The 27,482-nt window shown below is 42.9% G+C and overlaps 1 protein-coding gene across 2 annotated transcripts in view; it reads left to right on the plus strand.

The window, feature by feature from the left end:
• LOC145346996 (dihydropyrimidinase-related protein 1-like) overlaps positions 1 to 27,482 on the plus strand; it is a 63,198-nt gene that overhangs the window by 23,731 nt on the left and 11,985 nt on the right. For both annotated transcript variants that reach the window (XM_080194888.1, XM_080194896.1), the window contains exons 2-7: positions 1,474 to 1,562; positions 12,018 to 12,202; positions 15,636 to 15,800; positions 19,117 to 19,178; positions 19,757 to 19,837; positions 23,762 to 23,830. In XM_080194888.1, the coding sequence (XP_080051014.1) occupies positions 1,474 to 1,562; positions 12,018 to 12,202; positions 15,636 to 15,800; positions 19,117 to 19,178; positions 19,757 to 19,837; positions 23,762 to 23,830 (651 nt within the window). The remainder of the gene's footprint in view (positions 1 to 1,473; positions 1,563 to 12,017; positions 12,203 to 15,635; positions 15,801 to 19,116; positions 19,179 to 19,756; positions 19,838 to 23,761; positions 23,831 to 27,482) is intronic.

Raw genomic sequence — 27,482 nt, forward strand, 5'->3', positions numbered from 1 at the left:
TGGTATTGCTTACACTGGTTTGGAGGGTAAATGTTTCATATTTTGAGCCATTATTTAAATGACAAATGAGTGAAACTGCATTTTGATGACATGATACTATGGCAAGTCAACTGTATTTTTGGGCTCAAGTGTTGTATCCTCTTTGTATAGAAAATAAAACTCAGGGTTTGGAAGCAGCAAAAGGGTCTGAATATGTGAGGGTTTGGAGAGGGTTGTATAGATCTGGAAGTAATGGAAAATGCATCGTGGAGGATGTCAAGGATCTAGGGAATATTCAACTACCAAAACAATAACTACTTAGTCTTCACTTACCAAAGGAATAACTTGTAGCCATGAAAATAACAAAATTAATCTTAGTTTCCTACATGTTATATACTAATGACTTTTGTTGAGGGGTCACAGTTTGAGGACTCATAAGAATATAAGAATTAGCAGGAGTAGACCATCCGGCCTCTCGAGCCTGCTTCACCATTCATTAAGATCATGGCTGATCTTTTCATGGACTCAGTTCGACTTATCCGACTGCTCACTATAATCCTTAATTCCATTACTGTTCAAAAATTTATCTACCCTTGCCTTAAAATTGTTCAATGAGGTAGCCTTAACTGCTTCACTGGGCAAGGAATTCTACAGATTCAGCATAGACCATTTAGGATGGAGGTGAGGAGATATATCTTCACACGAAGAGTGGTGAGCCTATGGAATTTATTACCACAGGAAGTAGTTGATGCCCAAACATTGAATGTATTCAAGAGGAGGCTGGATATAGCACTTGGGGTGAATGGAATCAAAGGATAAGGGGAGAAAGCAGGATTAAACTATTGAATTGGATGATCAGCCATGATTATAATAAATGGCAGAACAGGTTTGAAGGGTCTAATGGCCTCATCCTGCTCTTATCTTCTAGGTTTGTATGTGTAACTTAAGGCTTTGTCCTTGCACTTGGGTCACTGCCTGTGTGGAGTCTGCATGTTCTCCCCATGACTGTGTGGGTTTCCTCCCACATTCCAAAGCCATGCTGGTTAGGTGGATTGGCTATGTTAAATTCTCTCTCAGTATAGGTGCCGGAGTGGGGCGACTAGGGGATTTTCACAATAACTTAATATGACATTAATAAATACAGTCAGAAAGACTTTTTGCCCATTTTTCTACCTATCATTTCTCTTTAAGGGTCTGGATATCTTTCCTAAAGTGGCCATTCTTCTTCTTTGAACAAGGACCATAAGAGCTGGCTAATGGATTGTGCAATACCACAGCAGGCTCTGCTACTCGGAGACAATTTGGCCCCAGATATACTTCTGTCAAATTACCGCCAACTATCCATTAATGAATCTTTCCATGCTGTGTATTGTTGCAGTTTAATTTACCCTGAGCTGAAGCTGTTTAATGCATTGATTTTAGTCTCTTGGCCAAAAAAAGCACTTTGCTTTGGTCTTGTATTCATAGGTTTGGTCAATTTTCTTTATTTTGTAGAGTGATCGAATTCTTATTAAAGGTGGGAGGATTATCAACGATGACCAGTCCTGCTATGCTGATATTTATCTAGAAGATGGAATCATACGGTAAGCCAAACTTGTGTTTGCTTTCTTGTGACAGCAGCTGCAGATACATTTCTGTTGCCTAAAGTAAGTTGTCAATAAATATATGTCTAGTAGTAATCTAGAAGATAAGTGATGTATTAGCAATGGAAATGCTTTACAGGCCTGTGTGTGCACTGAAAACCTAGGCCTGAACCTGCCTCTAAATTCTGATGGTCATTTGTGAAAATAAGCAGGTTAACTGTTGTTTAGAAAGTAATGGAGAAATTAAGAAATTCAGCAAACTAATGAAACTGTGGTTCAACAATCTTCAGATCCTGATGGACTTCACCCTAAGGTCTTAAAAAAATGAAGTAATAAGTATGTTGTTGTTAATTTTCCAAAATTCTGGAGAGGTTCCATTGGGAAGCAGCAAATATGAACCCTTTACTCAAGATTGGAGGGAGGCAGAAAACATGAAACTATAGGCCAGTTTGTTGTCAAGGGGAAGGTGTTTGAATCAGTTATTAAGGAGGTTGTAGCTGGGCACTTCGAAAAATCTAATTGGCAAGAATCAGTCTAGTTTTGTGAAAGGGAAATCAGGTTTGGCCAACTTGTTGCAACTCTTTGAATGCGTAACGTTTACTCTAGATTCCCCTTTATCCATAGGCGTACTGTACTTGGGTTTCTGAAAGGCAGCTGATAAGGTGGCAAACCAAAGGTTATTGTGGAAACTTAAAGCTCATGGGGTAGTGGGTCACACATTAGCATTGGCTGGCTGGCAGAAAACAGAGAATGTGCGTAAAAGGGTCTTTTTTCGATTGGCAGTGTGTGCCAAATGGAGTCCCACAGGGGTCTGCACTGGGGCCTCAACATTTTCAGTGATTTAGATGAGGGAGTGAAGATATGGTAACAAAATTTGCAGTTAACACAAAGATAGGTAGGAAAGTATGTTGTGACGAAGGAGGTTGCAGATGGATATTGAGTGAGCGGCAAACATCTGGCAGATGGAGTTTAATGTGGCAAAATGTGAAGTTGTTCATTTTAGCAGGAAGAATAAAATAGCAGAGTATTATTTAAATGAAGAGTATGCCAGTAGAACAAGCAATTTAGAAGTCTGATGGAATGCTACCAGTTATTATGAGAAGAATTGAACATAAAGATCATTAATGAGATCGCATCTCAAACACTGTGCAGTTTTGGCCTCCTTATTTAACCAAGGATATAAATGTATTGGAGGCAGTTCAAAGGCTGTTTCCTACAATAATACTTGGAATGAGTGGATAAAAGCAAATACTGCGGATGCTGGAATCTGAAACCAAAAGAGAAAATGCTGGAAAATCTCAGCAGTAAGATCTCATCTTGCAGATGCTGCTAGACCTGCTGAGATTTTCCAGCGTTTCCTCTTTTGGTCTTGGAATGAATGGGTTGGGTTATGTAATGAGGATACATTGAACTGGCTGGTCTTGTTCCAGCTGGAGTTTAGAATAGTGAGTAGCGACTTAATAAAAAAAGTAGAAACTAGAAGCAGGGGTAGGTCACTCAGCCCTTTGAGCCTGCTGCACCATTCATTTTGATCGTGGCTGATCATCGAATTCAATATCCTGATCCCTCCCTTCCTCCCATATCCCTTGATCCCTTTTGCCCTAAGAGCTATATCTAATTTCCTCTTGAAATCAGACAAGGTTTTGGCCTCAGTTACTTTCTGTGGTAGTGAATTCCACACAGTTACCACCCTCTGGCTAAAGAAATTTCTCCTCACTTCAGTTCTAAAAGGTTTATTGTTTATCCTCAAACTATGACCTCTACTTCTGGACTCCCCCACCATCGGGAACATTCTTCCTGAATCTAACTTGTCTAAGCCTGTTAGAATTTTATAAATTTCTCTGCGATCCCTTCTCACTCTTCTAAACTCTGGTGAATATAATCCTAACTGATTTAATCTCTCCTCATATGACAGACCTGTCATCCCAGGAATTGGCCTGGCAAACTTATGCTGTACTCCTGCTATAGCAAGGAAATCCATCCTCAGATAAGCACACCAAAACTGCACATAATACTCCAGGTGTGGCCTTACCAACGCCCAATACAGTTGCAGCAAAACATCCCTGCCCCTATACTCAAATCTTGGATTGAAGTGTACAAGATCCTGAGTGGTCTTGATAAGGTGGATGTGGAAAAGATGTTTGCTCTTTTGGGTAAGTCCAGAACTAGGAGGCCCTGTCCTAAAATTAGAGGTTGCTCTTTCAGGTTAGAGATGAGGAAGATTTTTTTCTCTGAGGACTGGTAAAGATTTACCAGGATGTTGCCAGGCATTAGCTATAAGAAGAGGTTGGAGAAACTTAGTTTGTTCTCACTGGAATGACAAAAGTTGAAGGGCAACCTGACAGATGTCTGAAAGATAATGAGGGGCATGGACAGAGTGGATAGTCAGAAGTTTTTTCCCAGGGTGAAAGAGTCAATTACTAGGGGGACACAGATTTAAGGTGTGGGGGGAAAGTTTAAAGGAGATGTAGCTGGCAAGTTTTTTACACAGAGGGTGATGGGTGGCTGGAACTCGCTGCCGGGAGAGGGAGTGGAAGCAGATACGACAGTGCCTTTTAAGGGGCATCTGGACAAATACGAGAATAGGGTGGGAACAGAGGGATATGGTCCCCGGAAGGGTAGGGTGTTTTAGTTCAGTCAGATAGCATGGCTGGTGCAGGCTTGGAGGGCCGAAGGGCCTGTTCCTGTGCTGTAATTTTCTTTTGTTCTTTGTTATTTGACTGCGACACTGAAACTCTCGGCCTCAAAAGATGGTGGAGGCGGGATCATTCAACATCTTTAAGATAGAGGTCGTGAGATCCTTCTTAGGCAAGGGAATGAAAGGCTATCAGGATAGATGGCAATGTGGAATTAGAAGTGCAAACTGATCAGTCAGGATCTTAATGAATAGTGGAGCAGGCTCGTGGTGCCGAATGGCCAACTTCTGTTCCTACTTCGTATATTCATATGGAGAAATGCAAAGGAGCAAAGCTTTCTGCTGCTAATTTTGCCAGCAGTAATATCTAGTCTTCCTATTGAGCTTAAATGGGTGGCTTTGTGGTTATATCTATTTGTGATTATTTTTCATGACTTTTGAGAAATCTAACTGAATTGTGACAAGTGACGGAACAGATTGCTAGACAGAAAGCAGAAAATTGGAATAAAGGTTAGTTATCCAGAGTGGCCAAGGTGGGAAGTGGTGTTCCATATGGATTAGCACTGTGACCATGTTATTTACAATTGACAGTAAAGAATTTTTAGAATCAAATTGACACAAAGGTACCATTTTTGAATCGGGAGTGGGTGGAGGATGGAAAGTTCGTGAGTTAGTCTGAGGAAGACTGCAATAAATTTCAGGACATTAAAAACAAAACTTACAAGGATTAGCATATGATTGGCAAATGAAGTTCATCACGGATGCATATGAGGTATTACGTAAAGCTCAACACAGACGTTCATGAGATACAACATTTTGGTAGTGAGGATGGGAATGTCACTTCCTGTCTGGAAAGTGCAGTCTAGATGGGGGCAGACAAAGGGATTGCGGAGTACAAATACACCAATCATTAAAGGTTGCTATTACAGGTTAGCAAAGCTTTAAAGAAAGCAGTGAGAAGTCTCACAACACCAGATTCAAGTCCAACAGTTTTATTTGGAATCACGAGCTTTCGGAACACTGCACCTTCATCAGGTGAGGCACTGACTTTAACCTGGTGTTGTGAGACTTCTTGCTGTGCCCATCCCAGTCCAACTCCCACATCTCCACATTAAAGAAAGCAAACCAAGCACCAGTTATTATTTTAAAAAAAAGAATCATAGCATCCCTACAGTGAACAAGAAGGCTTTTTTTGGTCCATTTAGCTTGCATCGATAACAATCCAATTCAGGCCTTATTCCTATAACCCCAACTATTTACCCTGCTAATCCCCCTGACAAAAAGGGGCATTTTAGCATGGCCAATTGACCTAACCTGCACACCTTTGCAGTGTGGGAGGAAAGCAGAGCACCCGGAGGAAACCCATGCAGACACAGGAGAATGTACAAACTCCACGTAGACAGTGACCTGAGGCCAGAATTGAACTCGGGTCCCTGGCGCTGTGAGGCATCAGAGCTAACCCACTGCGTCACCATGCCGCCCATTTCTAGTGGAACAAAAACATTGGAAAGTGAGGAAGTTATGCTAAACCTCTACTGAACCTTGATTAGAGCACACCTACAGCACCAGGAGCAGTTCTGCTTGCCATGTTACAAAAAGGAGAGGGTAGAGAGGAGATTCACAAAGATGATACTCGAAATGTGTGCTTATACATTTCAGGAGATGATTGATAGGCTGGATCTCTTTTCTCTTGAAAAAAATAAAGCTGAGAGGAGGCCTAATATGGGTTTTTAAAATTTATATCATTATGAAAGTAGGAATTTTGATGGATTTAGACAGAGAAAATACATTCTCTTGTGGGGAAGAGCGTAACTAGAGTCACTGAGAAATCCAGTAGGGAATTCAGAAGGAATTTCTTTCTTCAAAGACTGGTGAGCATGTGGAACTTGCTATCACAGGGACTGGCTGAAGTCAATCATATAGAGGGGAAAGTAGAAAGCACTTTTGGGCAGAGGGAATTGATGGTTATAATGGTAGATTTAGATTAGAAAAGATAGAATGAGGCTCCAGTGGAGTTTAAAGTGTACACTGGTTGGCCAAATGGCCTGTTTCTGCGACCATGAATCCTGTAGAGAATGGGAATCCATTGTACAAGATTAGCAAGTAAGGATTTTCGGTTTGATTTTTCAAGTCTTACTACAAGAAGCGGACCAAGTTGCACTGTTAGGATAAATATCCCTCTGATCCGGTATAGGTAATTCTTGAAAGCCTCTAAAAATTCACTAATAATCCAGGACTTGGTCCCATTTGAACTTTTTAAAAAACCAAGGGGTGGATTGTCCAACTTCACTCGCAGCTGGGGTTCACTGGTCCCCTGCCGTGAATGGGGACTTGGTTGAGCGCCAAACTCTCAGTTCTCGCTGGCAGTGAAACTGGAAAGATTTTGAATTAATATGCGAGAGTTTTCAACAAAACGGTGATGAGTCAATAGTGTGTCCCTCAATAATCTGCTTTTGTAAAAGGGTAAATATATAAGCAAAATACTGTAGATGCTGGGGATCTGAAATCAAACCAGGAAGTTCTTTGTGCTGAAGAAGAGTTAATGGACTTACACTATGGGTGGGATTTTTCACTCCTTCCCAATGCTGCATATTATTCAGTATAATATGGGGGACACAATGGCCTAGTGGTATTATCACTCGATTATTAATTCAGAAACTCAGCTAATGTTCTGGGGATTTGGGTTCGAATACCGCCATGGCAGATGGTGGAACTTGAATTCAATAAAAATATCTGGAATTAAGAATCTACTGATGACCATGAAACCATTGTCAATTATTGGGACAACCCATCTGGTTCACCAACGTAAGTTAGGGAAAGAAATCTGCCATCCTTACCTGGTCTGGCCCACATGTAACTCCAGATTCATAGCAATGTAGTTGACTCTCAACTGCCCTCCTGGGGCAATTAGGGATGGGCAATAAATGCTGGCCAGCCAGTGACACCCATGTCCCACGAATGAATAAAAAAGCAGCATCAATTAGAGATGGGAGTTTTACATGGTTGCACTGGCTTACCTTTTCTTGCCTACTTTGTATTTTTTTTAAATCAAATGGTTCAGTTCTAAGATACGCTAATTTAAAAAAAAGTCAAACCATCACATTGGCCATTTCCCAACATTATAAATGTTTTTAAAATTAAGAAGTTTATTTATTAGTCACACAGCGATGAGTTACTATGAAATTCTCCTAGTCGCTATACTCCAGCGCCTATTCAGGTAAATGTACCTCGCCAGCCCATCTTTAAGACTGTGGAGGAAAATGGAGCACCTGGAGGAAACCCATGCAGACATGGGGAGAATGTGCAGACTCCATACTCCCAAACCGGGAATTGAACCCAGGTCCCTGGCACTGTGAGGCAGCAGTGCTAACCTCTGTTAAATGTTACCTGCAATTTGGAGGTTGCTGAGCAGAGATCAACATGCGTATTAATGCATGAATATGCAGAAAACTGCTTCGAGCAGAGAGCAGGGTGAACAAAGTCTAATAACTGATTGCTCCCACAGCATTTAACATCAGATCAATGGGACATGACATGCTGATCAGGTCAAGAGTTATCGGTCTGGCTTGACGGAAGAATGCGATGTGGCTTGGGGGACTTAAAACCAAAAGCACTTAATGAAATACACATAAACATTTGAAAACATAGCTCATTATCAATCACTACAGGCACAGAACATAGAACATAAAACATTACAGCACAGTACAGGCCCTTCAGCCCTCATTGTTGTGCCAAGCTATGTCCAATCCCAAAATCAAGCTATCCCCTCCCTATAATCTTGGAGTACTCCATGTGCCTGTCCAATTACAGCTTGAAAGTTCCTAAAGTGTCCGACTCCACTATCACAGCAGGCAGTGCATTCCACACCCCAACCACTCTGAGTGAAGAATCTACCTCGGGCATCCCTCCTATATTTCCCGCCATGAATTTTATAGTTATGTCCCCTAATAACAGCTACATCCACCCGAGGAAATAGTCTCTGCACTCCCATCATCTTATAAACCTCTATTAAGTTGCCTCTCATCCTCCTCTGCTCCAAAGAGAAAAGCCCCAGCTCCCTCAAACTTTCCTCATAAGACTGACCCTCCAAACCAGGCAGCATCCTGGTAAATCTCCTCTGCACTCTCTCCAATGCTTCCACATCCTTCTTATAGTAAGGTGACCAGAACTGTACACAATACTCCAAATGTGGTCTCACCAACGTCCGGTATAGTTGCAGCATAACCTCACAGCTCTTAAACTCAAACCCCCTGATAATAAACACTAACTCACTATAAGCCTTCTTCACGGCTCTATCCACTTGAGTGGCAACCTTCAGAGATCTGTGGATATGAACCCCAAGATCTCTCTGTTCCTCCACATTCCTTAGAACCCTGCCGTTGACCCTGTAATCCACATTTGAGTTTGTCCTACCAAAATGAATCACCTCGCACTTATCAGGGTTAAACTCCATTTGCCACTTTTCGACCCAGCTTTGCATCCTATCAATGTCTCTTTGCAACCTGCAAGAGCCCTCCACCTCATCCACTACTCCACCAATCTTGGTGTCGTCAGCAAATTTACTAACCCACCCTTCAGCCCCTTCTTCCAAATCATTGATAAAAGTCATAAAAAGCAGAGGACCCAAGACTGACCCTTGTAGTACACCGCTGGTAACTGGCCTCCAGGCTGAAAATTTTCCCTCCACCACCACCCTCTGTCTTCTATGAGACAGCCAGTTACTTATCCAATTGGCCAAATTTCCTTCTATCCCACATATCCTTATCTTCTTCATCAGCCCACCATGCCTTACTAAAATCCATGTATACGACCTCAACTGCTTTACCTTCGTCCACACACTTAGTTACCTCCTCAAAGAATTTGTGAGGCAGGACTTACCCCTCATGAAACCATGCTGACTATCCTGGATTAAACTGCATCTTTCCAAGTGGCCATAAATCCTATCTCTCAGGACCCTTTCATTAAATTACTGACCACTGAAGTAAGACTAACTGGCCTATAATTAACAGGGTCATTCCTATTTCCTTTCTTGAAGAGAGGAACAACATTTGCCGCTCTCCAGTCCTCTGGCACTATCCCCTTGGACAGTGAGGACCCAAAGATCAAATCTAAAGGCTCTGCAATCTCATCCCTTGCCTCCCAAAGTATCCTAGGATGTATCCCATCTGGCCCAGGGGACTTATCCACCCTCAGGTTTTTCAAAATTACTAATACATATTTCCTCAGAACATCTACCTCCTCCATCCTATCAGCCTGTAACACGCACTCATCCTCAAAAACATGGCCCCTCTCCTTAGTGAACACTGAAGAGAAGTATTCAGCGCCTCACCTATCTGTTCTGACTCCATGCACAAGTTCCCACTACTAACCTTGACTGGCCCTAACCTCACCCTGGTCATTGTTTATTTCTTACAGAGTAAAAAGGCTTGGGGTTTTCTTTTATCCGACCCGCCAAGGACTTCTCATGCCCCCTCCTAGCTCTCCTAAGCCCTTTCTTTAACTCATTCCTAGCTAGCTTGTAACACTCAAGCGACCCAACTGAACCTTGCTTTTTCATCCTTGCATACACTTCCTTTTTTCTCTTAACAAGACATTCAACCTCCTTTGTGAACCATGGTTCCCTCACTTGGCCATTTCCTCCCTGCCTGCCAGGGATATACCTCTCAAGGACACGCAGTATTTGTTCATTCAAAAAGCTCCACTTTTCGTTTGTGCCCATACCTGACAGTTTCTGCTCTCATCTTATGCTCCCTAATTCTTGCCTAATCGCATCATAATTACCCCTGCCCCAGTTATAAACCTTGCCCTGTCGTGTGACCCTATCCCTCTCCATTGCAATAATGAAGGACACTGAACTGTGATTGATGTCTCCAAAGTGCTCTCCCACAAACAGATCTAACACTTGGCCTGGTTCATTACCCAGTACCAAGTCCAATGTGGCCCCACCTCTTGTCGGCTTATCCACATATTGAATCAGGAAACTGTGCTGCACACACTGCGCAATAAGTGTCCCATCCAAACTATTTGACCTATAAAGGTTCCAATCAATACTTGGAAAGTAAAAGTCACCCATGATAACTACCCTTTGACCTCCACACCTATCCATAATCTGCTTTGCCATTTCCTCCTCCACATCTCTATTACTATTTGGGGGCCTATAGAAATTCCCTAACATCGTGACCGATCCTTTCCTATTTCTGACTTCAGCCCATACTACCTCAGTAGGCAGATCACCCTCGAAATGTCTTTCAGTAGCCGTTAGACTTCCTTGATTAACAATGCTACTCCTCCACCTCTTTTACTGCCTTCCCTACTCTTACTGAAACATCTATACCCCGGAACTGCCAACAACCATCCCTGTCCCTGTTCTAACCATGTCTCCGTTGTGGCCACAACATCATAGTACTTGGGACTATGAGCTTGGAGCGTGGATTGGTACTTGGGGCTAAGCTCACCTACCTTATTCCTGATGCTCCTTGCATTGAAGTAGATACACTTCAACCCACCATCCTGTCTGCCTGTACACTCCTGTGACCTTGGTACCTTCTTCAGTATCTCGTGACAGGTTCAGAGGAAGTATTTTATTACTATCTAAAAAATGAAAAATCTTGGCTCTGAGTGCACTTTCTGTCTGCCATACACTGGTCACGTTTTTAATGTCAGCTGTTTCCTAGGGCTAATTTCTGTGCCCTGTAAATGAATCTAACTGCATTTACAGTCTGGCCACCAGGCAGCTTTATGCCCAGGTTATCAACATCTTTATATTCCCTCCAAGAGGATCATAAGAGACATCACCCAACCCACCTTCATGTCCTGTTTTGCTTCAGATAAGCACGAAATTTTTAACTTCACAACGTCTTTTACATTTAAATTTTTATCTATAATTAATCCCTTTCAGCCTCATGGCTCCCTCCTCCTTTAAAAATAAGATGAATCTTCACCTCTTCTTCCTTGAGGTTTGTGGACAGAATTTTTGAGAAACTGCCTAGTGGCACGGTGGCACAGTGGTTAGCACTGCTGCCTCGCAACACCAGGGACCTGGTGAGATTCCGACCTGGGGTGACTGTCTGTGTGGAGTTTGTACATTTCCTCCCTGTCTGCATGGGTTTCCTCCGGGTGCCCTGGTTTCCTCCCACAGTCCAAAGATCTGTGAGTTAGGTTGATTGACCTTGCAAAATTGACCCTAGTGTCAGGGGGATTAGCAGGGTAAATACATGGGGTTGCGGGTGTGGGGTTTGGGGGGGGATTGTGGTTGGTGCAGACTCAATGGGCTGAATGGCCTCCTTCTGCACTGTAGGGATTCTATGATTCATGAAAAACAAAAGTTTTAATATAACGCTTTCGCAGTTCCTTGCTGTGTCTTAATGTTTTCATTTATTTTGTTACTAACCACTGAATTCCTGGGTGTCTGCTTGTCATTCCACTGACCCTATCTGATCTTGCTCTTGGTTTTTCATTCCTATTGCAACCTGACGTTTACTGGATTTGTTATTGGGATATTTGGAATTTGATATTTGGAAAGCTTTTTGTGCTCCTGTCTGCTGTTAAAGAATTCTCCAAAATGCGTAGTCTACACTCTTGACACCGACAGTCGTTAGCCCTGCACTCCAATATGACATTGCAGGATGGGCCCAAGAAAATGACCAGCAGTAGAATTCCATACGAGAACAGTTTCAACTAAATCTAACAGTTGTGTCTTTCTTTAAATCAAAACCTCTACCCTTTGTCAACGAGGATTATTTATTTCAATTGATCCTTCAAAGGGATTCAGTTTTGTGTTAGGATGCTGTATAATTTGACACTTTTTTTTTATCATGCAGGCAAATAGGGGACAACCTAGATGTTCCTAATGGTGTGAAAACCATCGAAGCAAATGGCAGGCTGGTTATCCCAGGAGGGATCGATGCAAACACCTATCTGCTGAAACCGTACATGAACACCACGAGTGTGGATGACTTCTTTCAAGGAACGAAGGCAGCCCTGGCAGGAGGAACCACCATGATAAGTAAGAAATGGACTTTATCCTCACCAATCTCCCCCACCTACTTCCAATGCAACAGAACATTGATGTGTTAATGTGTAACCCTGAAATGGAAACTCTGTTCAGTGACTTATGAGTGCATGCTAACATCACGCAAGAGCTACATCAGTTGTTCTTGCCACACTGTATGGTCCATCTGCTGCTATACTTAATGATGTTCCTTTCAATCAAAGCTATGAAATACACCCATTGCATTTTTGCCAGCAAATTGTGAATTGATGACAAAATGAATTATTTAGCTATGATGCCAGTTTTTCCAATTGTAACATATTCTGGTACTAATTCAGGGGAAAGATGATCAGAATTGCTTCTCTATGTCATTCAAGGCTAATGGGTCATCACTGCCTTGCTTTTAATTTATTTCAGTCACTGCTTTTGCTCTTTTTGGAATGATTATATTCCTATATTTTCCACTTCCCTGGATTTTTCTTCAAGGTTAAAGGAATGAGAATGAAAGAAAATAGCCTGATCCCGACATATATTTCTCACGGGTTTTGCTTATCATAGAATCATAGCATCGTTACAGTGCAGGATGAGGCCATTCAGCCCATTGGGCCTGCACTGACAATGATCCCACCTATCCCCATGACCCCATGTATTTACCGTGTTATCTACCTGACACTAAGGGAATAATTTTAGCATAGCCAGTCAACTTAACATGCATATCTTTGGATAACATAAAATATTGTCCAATGTTCTTTGTCAGTACTCTCTTTTATACTGTAGGAATGTTTCAAAATGATAAATGGATTTCAGAATTGTATACTGCGCCTGTTGTGTCACTGCAAGGACACCGCCCACATCAAAACACTGTCCAGCTGGTATAATTCCGGCAAAACCCAGAGTTGTCCTGCCAGCTCCTTACATACAGCACTTTTTTCTGAAAACTAACCCCCCACACCTCCCTGCAGAAGTGTTAGCGAGGAGTTGGTTCAAAACGGAGATGAGGAGAAACTACTTCTCCCAGAGGGTTATGAATCTGGAACTCACTGCCGCAGAGTGATCCTGTATTCATTGCAATCAACAGATTCAAGAAAGAGATAGATACATTTCTGATGAAAAGTGGGATAAAGGGGCAGTGGGGAGCAGGCAGGAAAGTGGAGTTGAGACCAGGATAAGATTAGCCATGATCATGTTAAATGGTGGAGCGGGCTCGAAGGACTGAATTACCTACGAGTGGCATGGTGGCAGTAGGATGGCAAAGTGGCACAGTTGTTAGCACTGGTGCCTCGCAACGCTGGGGACCCGGGTTCAATTCTGGCCTCTGGTCAATGTCTGTGTGGAGTTTACATTTTCTCCCCGTGTCTGTATGGGTTTCCTCCAGGTGCTCCAGTTCCCTCCCACACTCCAAAGATGTGCGGGTTAGGTTGATTGGCCATGCTAAATTGACCCTAGTGTCAGGAGGATTAGCAGGATAAATATATGGGTTTATGGGAACAGGGCCTAGAAAGGATTGTAGTCGTTGTGGACTCGATGGGCTGAATGGCCCCCTTCTGCACTGTAGGGAATTCTATACACCTGCTCCTAATTCCAGTGTTCTTATATGCCCTGATATGTACTTGGGGGCATTGAATTGTAAAACAGATGATGGAGTATGATCTGTCATTTCAGTGCTGGATGGCGTAAATACCTATTTGTCGCTGACACCCAGAGCTTACCCACTGGCTCTGTGGGGGAAGCCAAGGGAAGGCCCACCTACCCCCTCCAATTCCAAGCTACACAAAAGAAAGATAATGGCAGGGGTGATCTGTCAATTCCACCTTGTGAGGGTATGGTATCTCATAAGATAAATCGCATGACTCTCCCATTGTCTTCCCATAATCCTTTCTCTTGTCTCCCATGTTAGAGTGGGTCAGGAAGGCATCAGGCAACTTGCCCTCGCTGCTGATATTTTTACTTTTGGCAGGGGAAGGGGAAGGGCCGACTAGGTGAGCCGGGAAGCTTTCACTGCGCGGCTGCTGTTGGGCAGGAAGAGAGACCTCTTTTGGGCATTCCCGGTACCCACCCTAAGGCACCAACACTCCACCTCCCAAAAACAGTACCAAGAGACGCTAAGGTGTTGGGATCTTTTGGGGGTGGAGGATAGGCTTGAGGGAGTGTTAAGTGGCATATGGAGGGGGTGGGGGAGGTATATGATTGCTTGCTAGGCTATGCCATCCAGGCCTGTCCAAAACCCTGAACTTACCTGAAAGTGGGGGCTCCATCACTTCTTCGAATTGCCTGTAATCCCAACGCTGACCGCTTCTTAATACCTGGTGCTGCCCAATGTACTGACTGTTTTGAGGAGCTCTCCAGTTAATTCTACACCGCAGGTCTTTCCTATATCCGTCCACTTTATTTCTCGTCAAGAATTTATCCCATTCCCCATTTGAAGGCTTCTCCTACATCTGTATCTATCACTGTATTAGGTATCACATTCCAAATCATAACCACTCATTGCACACAAATATTTCTTCCTTAGGTTACCTTAGTACTTTTGCCAATCACCTTAAACCTTTGCCCTCTGGTTGGTGATCTTTTAGTCACTGGGAACAGTTTCTCGTTCCTTCATCTAAACCTTTCAGGATTTTAACCACCTCTCGCAAATCTCTTCAGCTTTCTGTGCTCTGAGGAGAACAACCCCAACTTCTGTGGTCTAGTGACGTAATTGTACTCCCTCAACACTAGATCCATTTTCATAAATCTTCTCAATATCTTTGATAAAGTCTTCATATTCTTCATAACCTTTTGGAGCCCCAAACCTGGACACAGTGCTGAAGCTGTGCCGTTGCTTTGTATGGGTTTGGCATAGTTTCCTGGGTTTTGTGTACCAATACCTTTATTTATAAAGCCCAGGATCCCATGTATTTTATTAACTACTTTGTGAGCCTTTCCTGTCCCCTTCAAAGATTTGTGTACAGATGTTCCTTGGTCTCTCTCCTCCTGGACTCCCTTTAAAATTATACCAAGAGGTAAGTATTGCCTCTCATTATCCTGACTAAATCTTTCCGGAATTGATCTTTCAGTTGGGAAAACACTCTAAACTAAATAAAATTAGCTCATTTCCGTTTAAGTAGAATCAAAGTGAGAAATAATGTGTTGACATTCCCAAGGTTACGGCAGACGGATTAATGGCTAGAATTCTCCATTGTTGTACGTCCCATCTCTGCTGCCAGTGAAGGTGGAGAATTTGGTGATCAGCTAGATCTCTCTTCGCAGCAGCAGGACTGGAAAATCCCAGCCATGGGCGGGACTGGAGAATCCCAGCCACGGGCGAGGTTAGAAAATTCCAGCCAATTTGTCCCATAACAGATATCCACTGCCCCATGTTGAATGATAATTATATGTGAAACCTCTTAGACTCTGTGTTACTGAATTTCTTAATTGCTTGACTCACGTATGAACATTTCATTTGTAGTTGACCATGTTGTACCAGAGAAGAATGCTACTTTGCTGACGGCCTTTGAAAAATGGCATGAGGCAGCAGACAACCGATCTTGCTGCGACTACTCTCTGCACGTGGACATTCCTCAGTGGAATGAGAGTGTGAAAGAAGAGCTGGAGATCTTGGTTCAAGAGAAAGGTCAGTACGCTGCAAATAATCTAACTGTCAAAGCATTGCTTGAGAGTCAAGGAGTGGGACAGAGTGGCTGAGAAGAGGCTCAGGAGTGGCTGGGCAAAGGGACCAAGACAATGGTGTATGTGTCAGAGGTGAGCCAAGGTTTGCAGAGAGCTGGAGATGCAGCCTATGAGTTTCATAGAATCCCTACAGTGCAGCAAGGAGGCCATTCGGCCCATCAAGTCTACATCGACCACAATCCCACCCAGGCCCTATTCCTGTGAATCTTTATTTTCACCCTACTAGTCCCCTGACAGGGTTAATTTTACACGGCCAATCAACCTAACCTGCATGTCTTTGGACTGTGGGAGAAAACTGGAGTGCCTGGAGGAATCCCATGCAGACAAGGGGAGAACTTACAAGCTCCACACAGACAGTGACCCAAGGCTGGAATTGAACCCGGGTCCCCAGCACTGTGAGGCAGCAGTGCTAATCTCTGTGCCACCGTGCTTTGTAAATGGGAAAGCTTGGTGGTGCAGGGCAAGTGAATAAGAGAGGTGTCCTGGCAGCGTTAAAGTAAATGCTTTGGTGTCTAATTTTTCAATGCTGAGAGGTAAGTATTAAATTCTCGTTACACTGAAAGGAAGCTGATGCTTTTTTCTCTCATGCCTCACAGTTTGCCTTTTACAGCAGAAAAACTGAACCAGATTGGATTTTTTTGTACTATCGCTGGTTTATTTACATGATACAATCACTGACCTACAAATTTGGAACCTTCTGTTCTAAATGGCTGTCAATTCTTGGGCAACTAAAGCTTTCAAGACCAAATTAGATTTGTGTTAGGTGGGGATAGCAAGGCATGCGGAGAAAAGGTGGACAAATGGAGTTGAAGTGTCGGCCATACGCGGATGGTGGACATGACCCAGTATAGTTGTGGGTTAGGTTGTTTGGCCATGCTAAATTGACGCCACTGTCAGGAGGATTAGCATGGTAAATGTGTGGGATTACAAGAATAGGGCCTGGATGGGATAGTGGTCAGTGCAGACTCGATGGGCTGAATGGCCTCCTTCTGCACTGTAGGGATTCTATGATTCTAATAGGCCAAATGGCCTGCTGCCACTTCTAAATATCCCCCTCTACCTCCACGTAGATTTTGCACCGTGATTCCTCTTTCTAATTGTCTTTCTGTCTATTATCAGTTCCCATTTAAACTTCCGGATTTGCTCAAAAAGGTACATTTTGATGCTGGGAGTACCTCACCATTTTTCAGATGTTGTTCACCATTAAGTTCGTTGCTAATATTGGCTCACCTCGCCCCCTTTGCGCATCACCCTGCCCACCTTGAACTGCTTCAAATTTTTGTGTAAAAAATCTCACCCAAACTCCTTCACAAATGATACTTCAAAGAGCTCTTCTTCTGATTCACTATCCCCATCGACATTGATACCCTCCCCTGTCCTTCTCATGACCTGCTCTATAACTACCAAAACTCAAGTCCTCATTACGCCCCAGATGGTCTCCCATTCACATTATTCTCTTGGTACTGCAGACATCTCCATGAACACAAACCCAGTGAGATATAGGAGAATTCACATGAGATGTTAAAAGGGGTGGCATGGTGGCACAGTGGTTAGCACTGCTGCCTCACAACACCAGGGACTCGGGTTCAATCCCAGCCTCGGGTGACTGTCGGTGTGGAGTTTGTGCATTCTCCCTGTGTCTGCGTGGGTTTCCTCTGGGTGCTCCGGCTTCCACCCACAGTCCAAAGATGTGCAAGTTAGGTGGATTGGCCATGCTACATCGTCTCTTAGCATCTGAAGCTGTGTAGATGAGAGGGATTAACCATAGTAAATGTGTGCAGTTATAGGGATAAGGCAGGGGAGAGAGGGCCTGGGTAAGATACTCTGTCATGGAGTTGGTTTAGGCTTAATGGACCGAATGGCCTCCATTTAAAAATGAAACTTTTCATTGTAGTAATTGAATATTAGGGTGATCCTATTGGAGATTGTCATATTGTATCAATTAAATGCAAATATTCAGACAGAATTTTGTAAACTGAAATAAAAGCAACCATTGTATTATCAGAATAATTAGCATGTGGAGATGCTGGTGTTGGACTGGGGTGGGCACAGTAAGAAGTCTCATAACACCAGGTTCAAGTCCAATACGTTTATTTGGAATCACGAGTTTCCAAACTCACTTACTCACCTGATGAAGGAGCAGCGCTCTGAAAGCTCGTCGTTCCAAATAAACCTGTTGGATTTTAACTTGGCGTGGACAGATTTCTTACAGAGTAATCAGAGTATTTATCAGACATAACATTGTGGATCTATATTCACTACTACTTCACTGTGTCCAAATTCTTCTGTTATACTGGGATCATTCTGAAGGGTAAAGATAACACAAACTTCTTTTATATGATGCTTCTTGAATCTACCCTGCACCTTTTATGTATAACTCAGTTAATAGCTGTCTTTGTTAGCTTTCTCTTTAAAAACAAACTATCTGCCCTTCATGAAACCTCCCAGTACCAGCATTTTGAGCAGCACGGTGGTTAGCACCGCTGCCTCACAGTGCCAGGGTTCGATTCCAGCCTTGGGTGACTGTCAGTGTTGAGTTTGCACATTCTCCCTGTATCTGCGTGGGTTTCCTCCGGGTGCTCCGATTTTCTCTCACAGGCCAAAGATGTGCAGGTTAGGGTGGATTGGCCATGCTAAATTGACCCTTTGTGTCCAAAGATATGTAGGATAGATGGATTAACCGTGGTAAAATGTATGGGGTTCCAGGGATGGTGCTGGGGAGTTGGCCTGGGTAAGATGCGCTATCAAAGAGTTGGTGCAAACTTGATGGGCAGAATGGCCTCTTCTGCACTGTAGAAATTCGATTTAATTCTGTTTATTAAATAACACCTTTAAGTGCAGAGGGTAGAAAGAGAGGAGAAAACCCACTACTGTTCTATGTTCTAAAAGATTTTTGATTGGAATTTTTCTCCATGTAATTAGTCAGCTTACGATTAAAGGACAGATCTTCCCATTTCGTTCTCCTCACCTCACGCGCATGTTTCCGACTGCGGGAAGAATGTTGGAAATTTAGCTGCGGATGTTTCAATGAGCTGTATTCTGCCCCGATTTCTGCGATTTCAGCGGACAGAATCTGGTCTGGAAATGCAAATTTAGACGCTTACCCAAAAAATATCCATTTCATTCTAAAAATTATATTCATTAACTTCAGGTTAACGTTATTGAAATGTGCAATATAAATTACAGTATGCTCAGTTCAGTAGCTGGTTGGTGTCCTCTGGATCTAAATATAATTTCCTTTTCTGTTTTAAAAAAAACAGATATTAATTCTTTCCAAGTCTACATGGCGTATAAGGACATGTTCCAGATGACCGACAGTGAGGTAAAGTAGATGCATTTCTTCACATTAATGTATTTAATCCGGGGTATTTTAAAGCTAACTCGACCACATTTTAAACTCAGCAGGCATGCTGGGATTGGCTAGAAAAATTGTCTGTGTTCTTTGAAGTTATAATGCCAGCAGAAATAATCCTTTTCACAAGCCAAAATAAAGTTTTTTTTCTTAAACAGCATCTGCAAGTTGTTTATGCAGCTAGGGACAGCACGTACTGAGGAATTCCATAACACAAATAACTAATCACATATATTGTTGTTTTTAGCCCTCTGTATCCAATGATGGGTTAAGTCTGTTCTCGAGACCTATTTAGTATGTTTTGAATCCTTTGACCAGTACAAGACTGGCTTTTTTCAGTATCTCTATATCTCTCCAGTTTTTTTACTTTCTGTAATGTTTTAATTTTAAATTCTGCTCAATAAATGATATTCAACATATTCAGTGCTGTCTCCGTCTATTCAGAGGAATGAATGGACCCCACATCCTGATTAAGCAGAGAGTATGACTAATACTGTGACACTGTTGTAAGGCACTTTCAGTCATTTGCGTTCTTTTGGTATTTGCAGCTTTATGAAGCTTTTCTTTTCCTCAAAGATCTTGGTGCGGTAATCTTACTTCATGCAGAAAATGGTGACTTAATTGCAGAGGTGAGTGGCTGTTTTTGAATTTACTTGGTTATGGCTGGCATTATGGCTCCTTGACTTGGGTTCCTTGCAGTCCAGTGGGATAGATATCTCCAGCTATCACTGAGTGAAAACTCTCTTTCCCAATCACAGACCTTACCCAAAACTTCAGCAGCAAAAATTCTCAGGGTGAAAATCGAAAGGACGTGCAGGGGTGGGTGGGGAGGAGTGCTGGGAGATCCGAAGGGGGAGGATGGTGTGATCCAAGACATACAGGCAATGTGGCTTTACATAACTGCTAATAGTTGATGGCTGCACCAGATCTTCATGCCTAGCCCACAAGTTGCAGTGCAGAGGGAGATGATACAGGCTTCATCCTCTGTAAGAACTTTGTTCAGGCCTGAGTAGCCCCTTTTATAAGGGTATAATATTCAAATAATATTTATTCAAAGAAACTTTTCCCTGTTTCGCCAAGGTCCAGGCCACAGTAGCCAGATTTATAGGAAGATGGAGTTTCCTTGCCGATGCAGTCTGCCCCGGAGACATTTAAACACTCCAGCAAGAGTTAATTGGCTGGAGAGAAGAGGAAGTGCTGCCTCAGTGATCTGCCAATCAATCAGATTGGCTGGTAGCTCCTTGGTCTCTGCAGCGCCATAAGCTTCAGTGGACAGGACTGGGATTGCAAACACTCACAATGATATAAACCCCGGGATTCCAGGATCAGAGAGTTTTGGAGGTCTCAGGATAGGGAGGTGAAGAGAAGTTCGGGCAGAATAGGGGTGGGTGCCCGATGGAAATGTCCCACCTTCCCTCCCTGGCCTGACCATGGTTATTCTTTTTGGGCTTCCCCACTGGCCCTGAACTCCTCCCACCAGCTTGAAAAAGAGTGGAAAACACCCCTTAAGTGGTTGATAATTGGCCACTTCAGGGCCTGAATTGGGGCAAGGGTGGGGTTGGCGGGAGAGCAGCTGGCCTGGGTCCCAACCATCTAATTGTAAAATGTCAGAGAGGTTGAGGTGGACAGGAGCCGGGAGGGAAAGCCATCTAAGAAATGTTACAATCAAAGCCACATATGGAGGAACATAAAATTCCAGACAATATTGCTGGCCCACCCGGTGCTCCTGTATTGCATCTAATACAATTGGTCACAGATGGCAAACCCCATCCATTGATATTCTGGGCATCTGTGAGATCAAAGAGCTGGTGCTGGGAGATGCTGACCCTTATCTACACCCTTTACCGTTGTAAGGGATTGGAGTCTTAGCCAAAACAGCAAAACCCGTTGAGTATAATCATCTTCAGAATCACCTAATGTCTCATTGCTAAAATGTGGAGATGCCAGTGTGGGCACAGTAGGAAGTCTCACAACATAAGTCCAACAGGTTTATTTGGAACACAAGCTTTCAGAACGCTGCTCCTTTATCAGGCGATGATGATGTTGTGAGACTTCTTACTGTGCCTTATCATTGCTAAAAGGCTAATGTTATTATCTCAGTGGAGGTCAGTAATGTTTTATAATTGTCTGAAACCTGAAATCCCTGGTATTTATTAGAAGAATGAAGCCACAAGGTAAACTGTTAAAATCAAAGAATTTTACTACGTAAAAATTGAAGAATATGAATACTAATAACTGCATGCTATCTTAAATAGTTACATTAAAATATTTAAAGACCCGCAGTTACTTGTACTCTAAACTGAACTTCTTAGCTCAAATTTCCTTCCACACACATTTGACCTCCACCCCAAAAGCTCCAGTCAGATAGTTACCAGGGATTGGAAGATTACACACTTGGTCTGAGTAGTGTTTCAAAGATTTAAAGTATAAATTTTATTCTATTAGTCGTAAGTAGGCTTACATTAACACAGCAATGAAGTTACTGTGAAATTTCTCTTGTATGTAGGTTGAGATTTTTTGGGCCTTCCACTTACTCCTGGCAAGGTTTGCTCTCCTTATCTCCTCCAACTATCCCACACTTATAGACTCCCAGTTCAACATGGGTGATGCCGACAACTGAAGTATAGCCACCTCTGCTCAGAACTTTCCTGGTTCTAATGTAACTTTAACTCTGGAGTCCTTGGCCCTCTCTCTGTCACTCTTATTAGTTTGGCTCTCCCAGAAGTTCAGCTGACTGTTAATCAAGTCCTTTGGTCATCAAGGGTTTTAAACCTTTTCAGCCAGTGCAAAAAATTTCAGCTGAATTCTGCTGAAAGAGTTGCTCCCCATAGCCAGCTTGCTTTAAATTAAACTGCTAGAAAGATTTGTTCCCTGCAATAAACTAATCGTTTACCTTTTGCTTTTCTATTGTCTGTCTCCCAGGCAACTTGGTCACTTGATCAGATCCTGGAAGAAGCTTTTTTTTGCAAGAAATCATCTTCCAGAGAAACCTGGTTTTTAAAGGAACTATCACCCCAACATAAAATACATATTCTCCCCCTCCACCCACCCTGTTCCCCATTCCCCCATCTCCCCAAAGCAAATAGGTCATCAAATTAATAACATGTACTGAAGTGACAACGCTGGGGAATAAGAAACAGAAAACTCTTTACATTCTAAAGATTATATATAGTCACTAAAATAAGGCAAACAGAATGTATTGTACTTTGGATACTGTAGCATTTTATATACAAATGATGATAAACTTACTTTATGCTTTAAATAAGGAGCTTTGTATTCATAAAAAATTGTTTGGCAGACGTTGGTTTAATAGAAATAGACATAACCCAACGATAAGATTACAATTGCACTAAAAGCAAAGGACCCAGTTTTGACTTGATATATAAAGCTGCACAGACAGGGAATGCTGCAAAGACTGAGCAGGTCAGGCAGCATCTGTGGAAAGAGAAACATAGGCTTAACTTTTCAGCTCAATGGAAAGACCAAGGGCAGAGTGACAGGATAAGAAATGGCTGCTGTTTAACTCTGGTCAAGACTTGGCCGTGCAAATGCACCGGGGAACTATTGTTCCTCCCAGGTTTTATCTAATTCAAAAAAAGGCATGGTGCCCGGACAAATGACAAAATGTTCCTTTTATCTACAATGCATGTGTCCCTGAGTATGAACATATGGAGCTTCTTGCAAGTGTAAATGAACTACATTGTGAGCCTGACTTATTGTCTTAAATTTGTTATGAGCAAAGGTTGGCAAATTAACTATGAGGGGATTTGCACAGTGCAACCTACACCTGTATACAAAACAGATGCCTCTCTATAAAAATGATGCCAGCTTACATGAAGACCAGTGCCTTCCTGGTAACAAATTGAACATATGTGAGGCTTGGTTAACAATGAATAAAAAGGTGATTCATGACTCCTCCAACCTGTAACCACTCTGTTCAGGGGGGTTTTAGAGGTAAGGCACAATAAAATGTGCACAATTCTTTAGCATTCTGCATTTAACTACAATCATTCATGTACCCACTATGGTGGTAGTTCAGAATAGTTACACCTTTCATATCTTGTCAATGCACATATTCAAACTATTTTCAAGAGCATTAAGTCTTTTGAAGTTGAATATTTCCATTTGCAACCCTTGGCGCAGCATCACTAATTTAAAATCTAATGAATTTCTTAGCTTTTTTTGTCCATACTAAATCACACAAGCAAGCCCAACTTGAAGACGGGATGATACAACATAACTCTTCCTCTCTCTTGCCCGTACCTTCACACCCATACTGTTTTGTTTACCTTTTGGGGACCAGTGCGGCAAGTGCTGGAAGGACATCTGAGCTGAGCCCGTTGAAATATGTTGAACACTTCCTCCGTGGCCAACAAGTCCTGGCAAACCTGGAGCAGTAGGGGCGCTTTCACTGTACTGCAAGGCCTCCACATACAACATAGCTGCACACTTGAACTAGGGTTTTTCATAGGAATAATACATTTAACTGAGCAGAGTGGCTTCTTGAAAATCTTTAACAAATGGAATAATGTAACGAATGTCTTTATTTTCAGGAGCAAAAGAGGATTTTGAAAATGGGAGTAACAGGACCTGAAGGTCATGTATTGAGCAGGCCTGAAGAGGTAACATTGTCCTTTTGTCTGCCTTTTACACGCATGTACGCACGTATAGGGAAAGATTAAGAATAGTTGCTGGCTATGCTGTTACAGCGCAACCCATTATTTACCATCACATTGATGCCCTGCTGCGAGGCGATAGGCTAGCTAATCACCATTCTCCTCCATCAGAACTACCAGTTGCCATTAACCAGGAGACTGGAAGCGAGGCAAATGCGATGAAATGCTTTTGGTGCCGCTTTGACATCTTGGGAATTAAAGTAGTTGGTCACAACGTGGCAGCTACATCAGTTGTGAATTTTAAACCTGGCATGGATAGATCTTGATTGACCAAATGCAGTAAGAAGAAATCAAAAGCGAAAATGCTGGAAAATCTCAGCGGGCCTGGCAGCATCTGTAAGGAGAGAAAAGAGCTGATGTTTCGGTCCAATGATTCTGGTCAGTAAGAAGGCAGTTAAAAAGAAAGACGGCGACGTGGGGTTAAGTCAAAGAGTAGCCACGATCTCACCGAATGGTGGAACCGACAGGCAAAGCCAAATGGCCTCTTCCTGCTCCTAACAGAGTTTTGAAAAGTTAGGTGAAATTAACCACAATTTGGTTTTGTTTGTCTCTCTCCTCTGCAATAGCAGCAGTGGATCACTAGATAGTTATAAAAAGAAGTGGGAATTCCGAATGACTTTCATTCCTTCCCCCTTGGCCTTGGGATAGTGCCATTGATTGTTGTGACATTGTCTTGGCTCCTGCTTAGTGCAGATCAAGGCACCTAATCTCAAACACCCCTGACCTGTACAGCTGATCGTCACAGCAGGTAGTCCACAATCAAATTGTTGGATTTCCTCATCTTAATTTGACCACAGTAATCAGGAGCGTACAAGATATAGGAACAGAATTAGGCCATTCGGCCCATCAAGTCTGCCATTCAATCATGGCTGATATGATTCCCATCCCCATTCTGCTACCTTCTCCCTGTAACCCTTGATCTCCTTATTAATGAAGAACCTTTCTATTGCTGTCTTAAAGACACTCGGTGACTTGCAGAACACAGTATACTGACACATATCAATACTCGTTAGCTATGCCATAGTTGCACTAGAAGATGGTTTATATAGAACACTACAGCACAAACAGGCCCTTCAGCCCACAAGTTGCGTCGATCACATCTATACCTACCAAGCCATAGAACTATCTGTAACTTCCAATGCCATTAGATCCCATATACTCATCCAGAAGTCTTTTAAAAGACCCCAGTGAGTTCGCCTCTACCACCACCGACGGCAGCCGATTCCACTCACTCACCACCCTCAGTGAAAAACTTACCCCTAACATCTCCTCTGTACTTGCTTCCCAGCACCTTAAACCTGTGTCCTCTCGTAGCGACCATTTCAGCCCTGGGAAATAGCCTCCGAGAATCCACCCTATCTATTCCTCTCAACATTTTATAAACCTCTATCGAGCCACCTCTCAACCTTCGTCTCTCCAGGGAGAAGAGGCCTAGCTCCGTCAACCTATTATGTTGTGAATGAACTTGACTCCAGGTTGTTACGTGCACGTTGGCTGTAAACTGATGCTGTGTTGCATTCCTCTGCCTGAAGCAAGTAGGTCCTGGATGCCTACCCTGTAACTGGATGCTATTGGCCTCAAATTTTTAGCCATCAGGTGCATGCTTCTGGCTGCAGAATCTGATGATTGGCCAGCCAGCGTGCAATCAATGAGCAGCCAGCGTGAAATGGGTGTTAGGAAATCCTCACCACTGCCAGGCAGGGCTATAAGGAGGTGGGTGCCAAGTGGAGGGAGGGTGCAGGCTGGTGCTCCTCAATTGCCCTGTCAGGGGAACAGCCGATGTGGAACTGTCATAGGGACCTGCAGACTTGTGAAAAAGAAATAGCAATGGAAAAACACTGCAAAGAGTGACTGGGCAGCACATTCAAACACAAAGCTCAGTCTCCAGATGTCTTATTTAATTTTGTTTCAGCCCTGACGTTTGATCCTCCCCTGGGCAGCAAAAATGCAAAGGGCGCTTTGCCACTTGCCCGCCTGTCAAACATAAAGGTGAACCGGTCATGTAAAGCTGAGATCGGTTGGCCCTTTAATGAGCTAAATTGCCTGCTTGATTGGTGGTTGGCATGCTTCCGACTTTCACGAGTGCGCGATGATGTCAGGATGCGCGCTTAATGTTTTTTGTCACTATTCCCATGTGGGCACATGCCCATTCGAGCAACATAAAATTCTGCCCATTGTGTCACATCAAGAATGTCCAATCTTCTGTTGCTTAAAGTAAGTAGTTTATTTATTAGTGGCACAAGTAGGCTTAAATTAACACGGATATGAAGTTACTGTGAAAATCCCCTAGCCGCCACACTCCTGTACCTGTTTGGATACACTGAGGGAGAATTCAGCACGGCCAATTCATGTAACCTGCACATCTTTCGGACTGTGGGAGGAAACAGGAGCACCCGGAGGAAACCCACGCAGACATGGGTTGAACATGCTTAGGACAGTGTCCTAAGCTGGGAATCGAACCCAGGTCCCTGGCGCTGTGAGGCAGCAGCGCTAACTACTGTGCTACTGTGCCACCCTCTCTCTGCACCCCCTCCCACCCCCTTCAGTTATGCAAGCATATTGTGCCTTGGTGACCATATTTAAACCTTAGCTGCATTAATTGGGGCTATCTCCCTTTACTGATGTCCTTCTCAATCTTGGTATTCTGATTTAAGATTCTTCCAGCTATAAGTTAAGAGTGCTTCAAAAAAAGAAGTCCCTTTTCAAACTACATAACAAAACTGAATCAGGACAGAGCAGAAAATCTGGGCACAAAAATAGGCACAAGTTGCCTGGGTTTTAGGGGCTTTAGTTTGGGTTTTAGTTATACATTTCTGTTTTATTTAACTTTCAATTTTGTGACAGTTCGCACTGGGAAAATGAGTTAGCTAGTATGTAATTTGGGCATTCATGTGATGGTACATGGCACCAAATCATCCAGTCTATCAATCAAGATATTTTTACTGCAGCACTTGATGTTTTTTGAGTACATTTGATGTCAAATAGGCTGAATGGGGCAGCACGGTGGTACAGTGGTTAGCACTGCTGCCTCCTAGTGCCAGGGACCCGGATTTGATTCTCGGCTTGGGACACTCTGTGTGGAGTTTGCACATTCTCCCTTTACCTGTGTGGGTTTCCTCCAACAGTCCAAAAATCTGCAGTTAGGTGAATTGGCCATGCTAAATTCTCCCTCGGTGTACCCGAACAGATGTTGGAGTGTGGTGACTTGGAGATTTTCACAGTAACTTCATTGCAGTGTGAATGTATGCCTACTTGTGACTAATAAATAAACTTAACTGCTTTACACCACAGCAAAAGCAAAGTTGACAGAACTTAATGTTGCCTGATACACGTTAATGCATATTAGGTTAAACTTAGCTTGTAATAATTAATTTGTTTTACCTTTGGAATGATCTTTTAAAAAGCATTTAGACAGTTACATGGGTAAGATGGGTACAGAGGGGTATGGGCCAAATGCAGACAATTGAGATTGGCTTAGTCATTAACAAAAAGGGGTTGCATGGACAAGTTGGGCCGAAGGGCCTGTTTCCATGATGTAAATCTCTGTGATTCTAAATAATATTTGTGCTGTACATTTGCCTGTCAATTCCTGGTGTGT

Source organism: Carcharhinus amblyrhynchos, chromosome 1 (assembly GCF_965287045.1).
Source record: "Carcharhinus amblyrhynchos chromosome 1, sCarAmb.v2.hapA, whole genome shotgun sequence".
Classification (NCBI taxonomy): domain Eukaryota; kingdom Metazoa; phylum Chordata; class Chondrichthyes; order Carcharhiniformes; family Carcharhinidae; genus Carcharhinus; species Carcharhinus amblyrhynchos.